The sequence below is a fragment of the Chrysoperla carnea genome, chromosome 5 (assembly GCF_905475395.1).
Source record: "Chrysoperla carnea chromosome 5, inChrCarn1.1, whole genome shotgun sequence".
NCBI classification, from domain to species: domain Eukaryota; kingdom Metazoa; phylum Arthropoda; class Insecta; order Neuroptera; family Chrysopidae; genus Chrysoperla; species Chrysoperla carnea.
The window spans coordinates 49,882,398-49,889,390 of NC_058341.1; the positions used below are offsets into that span (position 1 = coordinate 49,882,398).

The 6,993-nt window shown below is 30.4% G+C and overlaps 1 protein-coding gene across 1 annotated transcript; it reads left to right on the forward strand.

The window, feature by feature from the left end:
- Nucleotides 1–1,573: 1,573 nt before the first annotated feature.
- Nucleotides 1,574–6,387, forward strand: LOC123301218 (antichymotrypsin-2-like). Its single transcript, XM_044883953.1, has 7 exons — nucleotides 1,574–1,598; nucleotides 2,589–2,833; nucleotides 3,031–3,253; nucleotides 3,319–3,536; nucleotides 3,591–3,773; nucleotides 5,097–5,232; nucleotides 6,260–6,387. The coding sequence occupies exons 1-7, from the start codon at nucleotides 1,574–1,576 to the stop codon at nucleotides 6,385–6,387; spliced, it is 1,158 nt and encodes a 385-aa protein (XP_044739888.1).
- Nucleotides 6,388–6,993: the final 606 nt, after the last annotated feature.

Below are 6,993 nucleotides of genomic sequence, written 5' to 3' on the forward strand. Positions count from 1 at the left end.
TACCGCAAATTTTCAACAGCCTATCTTTTATAGTTTTGGAGAAAATGGACACCAGTGTATTGTCCAAATTTGCGCCGTCATGGGTAAACAGTGACGTTTATAAAAAAATGTGTCCAACAAAAGTTGTTTCTTTTTTTATAGATAAGTAAATGTATATTTTTAAGATACATTTTTTACATTGAAACTTTTGTTCTATCTTTAACGGCTTAAAAGATGGTTCGTACGGATTCAAGACTCAATTGACCTTTGTTGCTCATTTACGAACTTAGCTTCACTTTTATTCAAACAAAAAAATGCTTTAAAAAGAAAGTTTCTAATTCAAGATGTTTTTCTATCGCTTATTAGATTATGACCTTTAACAACCGCGGACTTTGAAGGTCAAAGTTAAACTCAAGATGTATTTGAGATGCTCTTACTTGAAACATTTTTCTGACTCACCTTAAAAGAAATATCTCATAAGTAATGGCTAGTGACTTTGGGGAAATACTGTATACATTATTCTTCGTGTCTTTCATAACACTTTTAAGTACAAACAAAATATAAAAATTATCTTATACAGTCAAACCTGGGTAAGTGAGAACTGGATAAGTGAGAAAACTCTATAAGTGAGAGTAATAGCCAGGACCTGTCCTTTTAAGCTTCTTAAACCTCTATTAGCTAGAAACAGAAACCTCTGTAAGAGAGAGTCGTTTTTCCCTCATGGACCTTCGTAAGTGAGACTGCTACTTATCTATATCTCTATAACCGACAGTCGAGCTTTATTTTATTTATATTATTTAGGAGGAACATATTATGGACATAATTTTATCATATTACATATTTACTACATTCGTACTTGCTGTGACTTGTTATTGCTGCGTACCTATAAGAGAGAAACGCTACCCATGTACCTGCATTAGCGAGAAACTCGGGCTAGTCTGAAACCTCTATAAGCGATAATGAGATTGTGTTTTCTTGAACTCTCCAGGTTTGACTGTATTAATTTTTAAAATTTATACGGAATCAAATATGTAAATTTCATGCAATGTCATTTTCACAGTGTTGATGTTATTGCCATAAAAAATGAGCACAAATATTTTTATTTTAAAGTGATGTGGGTTTGACAAATTTGTACCTACAGAAGAGCAATGTAGACACTAGTGTTGTGTAGTGTACTGTATCCGGATATTAAGAATGATTTCTTGTTTTTTAATCTCATCATTTTTTCATTTTTGTTCATAAATATGTTAACTCCGTACTACTTTTATACACGGGCTAAAATCTGTTAATAAAGCTTAGTGACAGGGGCCTCCCGGGCCGATAAGTCAGAGGGGGCAACCAGAAAGATACAGCATATGAATTACACTGCGCCAATTTATTAAAGGAACAAAATTTTTATACATATTTTACCTAAATTTAAAACAGAAAGAAACAGACAATGAAATCGGTATGTGTAAAAATCGGGTACATTTTACGAATATTATCCTTTATTAAAAACATTTCCGAGCCATTCTGAAGATAGTTCGAAAAATACCCATTTTATCGGGCAAGAAACTAGTTTTTTATGTTTTGGGGGTTCTCAGTACGCTACATAATGGAAGATACGAAAATCTGGCTACGTTTGTGATTAAACGCCGAGTTTTTGTTTCACCTATTGAAGAAATTAGGTCTCTGAAGGTAGTCACCTTTCATTAGAAACTACTCGGCTGGTAGCCAAAAAGGCCAGCTTTTTGTATTTTTTTAATCTTAATCACTCTAGAAAGTAATTGGCCACCTTTAAAAAAAACCGAAAAAATATCCAACAATTTTTCATATACAGTAGAACCACGGTAATCCGTCCCGTATCAAATCGGACACCCCTTGTAATCCGACACACTAACAGTAATTATAGTGCAGATTTATTATAAATATATGAATGCTTTATGTCTGAAGTTAGAAAATGGTTAACAACTTATCACTTTGATATGTAATTTGTCGGATAACAAAGAACTCTTTTTAAAAACATTCCAAATTAAAGGGGCTCTGTGACAGTACTCTAGTTCGACAAATTTGATAATTCGACATCACTTTGCAGAAAGTTTGTCGAATTACTGCCGTTCCACTGTAAATTCCAATTGAGCTACTGGCTATTCAACTGTATTATGTATTATGGCTTAACACTTATTCATAGAATATTATACATAGATAACGCGAGGGATATGCCGGCCTGAAAGTATATGCGATATGATAAATGAGAGAGAAGACTGTCAGTTAGTTCCTGTGTGTCCTTGTCATAGTCATATGTCATAATCATATGATGCTTAGAGATTTTGTGTAATGTATACAATATCTAGCCAATGACATATAGATTAGGCAAGGACACATAGGAACTAACTGGCAGTTATCTCTCTTATTCATCATATCGCAAATTTTGGGCCATGGCGTTCTCTATGTTTAATATTCTATGTACTTATTAAATAAATAGTAACTACCTTTTTGTAGGAGGCATTGAGCAGACATAATGTGAAACTTGATTATTAATCTCGGAATTCAAATACGGAATTCAAATTTCAAAAACCGGCAGAGATTCTGCTCAAATTAATTTCCTTACGATTATTATATTTTTTCAGTTTTGGTTGCATTAAGTAATGGTTCAGTCGAAGATGGTGAATTATTTTCATTAAAAATTTTTCAAAATGCGATACGTAATTCACAACGGAATGCAATTTTCAGTGTAGGTGGTTTACTGGAATCACTTGCTGTGTTATATGAAGCATCCGGAGGAGCTTCATCAACTATTTTAGCAAGAGTCGCTGGATTTTCATCCAAAGATGATCATCGTTCTGATTATGCTCAATATAAACAAAGTTTAATGGTGTGCAAAACTTTTCCAATTGGCAATTTTTTAAATGTTTTTTCTATCAATCACTTCCATTTGTTCGACCGTTTTCAGAATAATGTTCAAAAAATTAACTTGTTTAAATAAATATTTTTGTTTTAAATTCAAAAATTATGAATAATGTAAGATGTGGAAATTAATTTTAATTTTTAATTTTCATTGACATTGTCTAGAATTCTGCTGGACCAGTGACATCATTTATTCAAAGATCAATCATATTTCAACATGAGAGTATAACAGTTTACGAATCATTTCGACGAATTATTCAAGATTATTTTCAATGTAATATGATAACAGTACCGAAAAGTTTTTCGGAAGGAGATGAATTACATAAGATTCACCATGAAATTGATTTCTATACTAATCATACTTTGGATAAATCAACTTTTGATGATGGTATGTTTTGATAAAATATTGCATGACTTGAGACTTTTGAACATTTATTTTTGATTTAATTTTAGTTCTCTCATCCTTAACGGACACCGAATTAATGTTAATCAGCGTCAATTATTTTAAGAGTGGGTGGGAAACTGTTTTTGATCCATTAGATACCGAACAACGAAATTTTTATAATATTGATGGATCAACTCGGCAGGTACCATTTATGGAAAGTACTGGCAGATTTAAGGCTGTAAAAGTTTCACAATTACGTTCAACTTTATTACAACTACCATACAAGGTAAAACTTTATAAAGTTGATAAACTTTTTAATCTATGACTCTGTTTTGAATAGGATTCAGCATTTTCATTGCTGGTATTATTACCTGATGAGAATACAAATATTAACTCAATATTGGACAGTTTTGATTGGACAGTCATTCGAAATTTTATACCTAATGATTATGCACCAATGAATATTCGAATTCCAAAATTTAAAATTAATTCAAATATTGAAATGAATGAACATTTAATACAAGTAAGTATTTAAAGTAAAAGTAGCTTTTTTGTAAATTCGAAAATGAGAACGTTTTGACATCATATTTAAATTTGCCTCGATTTACGACAACTTATGTTAAGATAGTGAAGCAACTCTTCGAGAATTTTATATAGAACTAGACGTTACGCGTCTGTTTAGTTGGTTTAGCAATTTAGTGGCGGATTTGATAGAGATAGTGCCGTTAGCTCAAGACATCGCAAGGCACCTTATTTGTAATGAATTACGTGACCTTAAGGATATAGCACCAAGCACCAAGGCAATTTTAAATAAAATGAAGTTGTAACAAGTCTAAATCAATTCTGAAAATTTTAGGGGAGGTTGTCCGATTATTTTAATAAATAAATGACTTCAAAGGTAGGCAAATTAAAGATTGGATTTATGGTAAAACGGTATAGATCATTTTTTTTTGTTTTCATAAATTTCTCCAAAACTAGTTCATTGAAATTAAATAAATATTTGTTAGATATTTTTTTAATTTGCGTCCCCCACTACCGTGCTAATACGCTAATACATCCTTAATTAGTCGGGCACAACGGATTTTTTTTTTTCAATAATTTATTATGGTTTTAACTTTAATTTAAATAGTATATATTTTTTAATTTCAATGAACTAGTTTTGGAGAAATTTATGAAATCAAAATTTATATATATATATATATATATATATATTCATTCAATTTTAATGGTGAATTATGATATAACTTGATAAGACGAAAAGTAAGAATAAAATTTTTCGAAATCTGGGGTAATTTTCAAAATATCGAAAATTTAAATGTTTAGTTATTTAGCTTTCGATATTTTCAAACAGATATCGAAAAATTTTATTCTTATTTTTCGTCTACATTAATAAACTTCTAACAAAATTCATCATTAAAGTTGAAAATAGGGTTCAAATAATTTCAACCGTTAATCTAAAATTGGCTTAATCAATTGCCAGGGTGCGAAAATCTTAGTCTTCTTTAATTAACTTGGACCCTCCTTGTGTGCCGTCCTTTCCATGAAAGTTTGCTTTTTTCTCGTTCTTTTTTTGTTTTTGTAAATGAACTTGGATCCTTGTGGCTCCCTTTGTATCGACGAATTTCGATAAAAATTTTTAAAATCAAAATCAACAATATAACCTAAACTTTTTAAGTATGGCGCCTCTTAAATTTCGTCACCCTAGGCCCAGGCCTCTCGAGAATAAGGTTAAGTCCGCCTCTGGTCCAATCTCTATAAACAGATGTCACCATTTAGTTTTTTCTTGCTAGCTACAGTAGCATCTTTAAAATATTTTTGATTATTTGAAAATGAATTTATTTTTCAGAGTGGATTATCGGATTTATTCAAAAGCTTAGACCTAGTACATATGACTCCAGAAAAGGAGCTTTCTTTGAGTAGTATTTATCAAGTTGCACATTTTGAAATTGACGAAGTAGGTACGATGGCTTCTTCAAGTATACGTAAGTATTTATATTCACAATACATTTTGTAATACATTGCTATTTATCTTGGAATATGGGTCTAGATTCTGATCTAGACGCCACTGACTTCAATTGTTGTGATTCATTCAAACAACAATTAAAAAACCAATTTAATCCAAGAATTGTAGCCGGTTATAGGCTAATAGGTTGCAATTCGAAAGAACAATATAATTTTTTATGGCACCTAGCTTAAAATGTTTGTACGAGTGTGTAGAACAAAGTCATTTTGATTAGAAAGTCGCCTGATTCTGTTGAGAAATCTTGAATTTTGAGAAAACAGTCATTGGATTTTATATTTTATCATTGGATCTTATTCTAAGCATTGTTTCTCATGTTTTTGGAAGATTTTAATCAATTTTTGCCTTTAGACTTTTTATCTCTCACCTCGCAGTTTTTGAGAAAAATAGCGTTTAAAAAAATCGCATTTCTAAGCTAAAATTTTGTCAATAGAAGTGACGGTTGTCGTATGATTGTGATGAAACGTTTGATTTAAAATCGATTGAAATTTATATTTTGAACTATTCTAAGCACTTTTTGTGTTTTGCCATTTTTCACCTTACCAAGCTAATAAATTTCATATAAAATATTTGATCGAAATCACACAATAATCGTTAATTTCGACAAAATCAAATTTTCATCAAAATTATAAAATGTCATACAAGCATTTTGAACCGGGTCCCATAAAAGAACATACTGTTCAAAAATACACTAATTTTATCCTGAATTTGAAACGCCTTGAAAAAGGATTGAATATAGATTTCATATAAATTTAAAATATTAAATTTAAAGGGCATTTAGGTCAAATTTACGAATGAAAAGCTCGTTAAATGTTATTCTTAGAAGTAAACTTAAATGAAAAATGTGAAAGAAGGATAGAGTTGTTGTTTGAAGGAATTCTAACTAGTATGCAACGATAAAAAAGTAGTTCGAAACCGTGTTGTACATCTAAATAAATGCTGGGTCTTCTTGTACTTGTAAAAAAACTAATTGAATTATTCTGTTGTAGATATGAGCATTGGATTCCGAAGTTTACAAATACCAAAAATTGTAGAAATGAATCGACCATTTTTATATTTCATTATTAATTCAAAAGTATTCAGTCCCATTTATTTAGGGAAAGTAATAGAATTATAAGTTTAAGAGATTAGGTTAAAAAGGCTTTTAGAATTTTTAATATTGTACTTACAAAAAATGTGGAAAAATTGGACTCGAAATTTTGAAATATACATTGAAGTATAGTTTTATGACGTGCGAAATTCCTTCCACAAACTGTGCAAAACTACTCGGAGTATAATTTATACGGTTTGTTTTTTGTTGGCGAGTTATTACTACCTATTGTGGTAATTTAGTTTTGGTTGTACTTACCTCATTTGAGATATTTTTTTTGAAAAAATGATTCCGTTTTTAGATCCCGTTTTTAACTCTTTTGTTGACTAAAAATCAATCAATATTTGATTTTACTACAAAAGTACGCCAACTGTTTAGTTTATTTTATTCAAATAATATAACCATTTGTCTTAAATTTCCATGGACTTACGTGGCATTCTTGTTTTTACTACACATTTTACACACCTGTAGGTAAATTTTGACCATTAATTAATGTGTTTTTACCTGTGGCGTTAGTGGAAACATGTTTTATATATCTTGGAACGAATGCTATTGCAGACCTGTGTTCATACGAACTTGTTTTCATAAAATTGACTAGAGAATATGCTCTTTAATTTTTATACCATGTACATA

Bases quoted from the DNA above. Each gene is read 5' to 3' on its own strand.
- LOC123301218 (XM_044883953.1), top strand. From the start codon at position 1,574: ATGGAAGATACGAAAATCTGGCTAC. The intron at 1,599-2,588 runs GTTTGTGATTAA...ATATTTTTTCAG, and splicing joins AGATACGAAAATCTGGCTAC to TTTTGGTTGCATTAAGTAAT. The intron at 3,537-3,590 runs GTAAAACTTTAT...TGTTTTGAATAG, and splicing joins TATTACAACTACCATACAAG to GATTCAGCATTTTCATTGCT.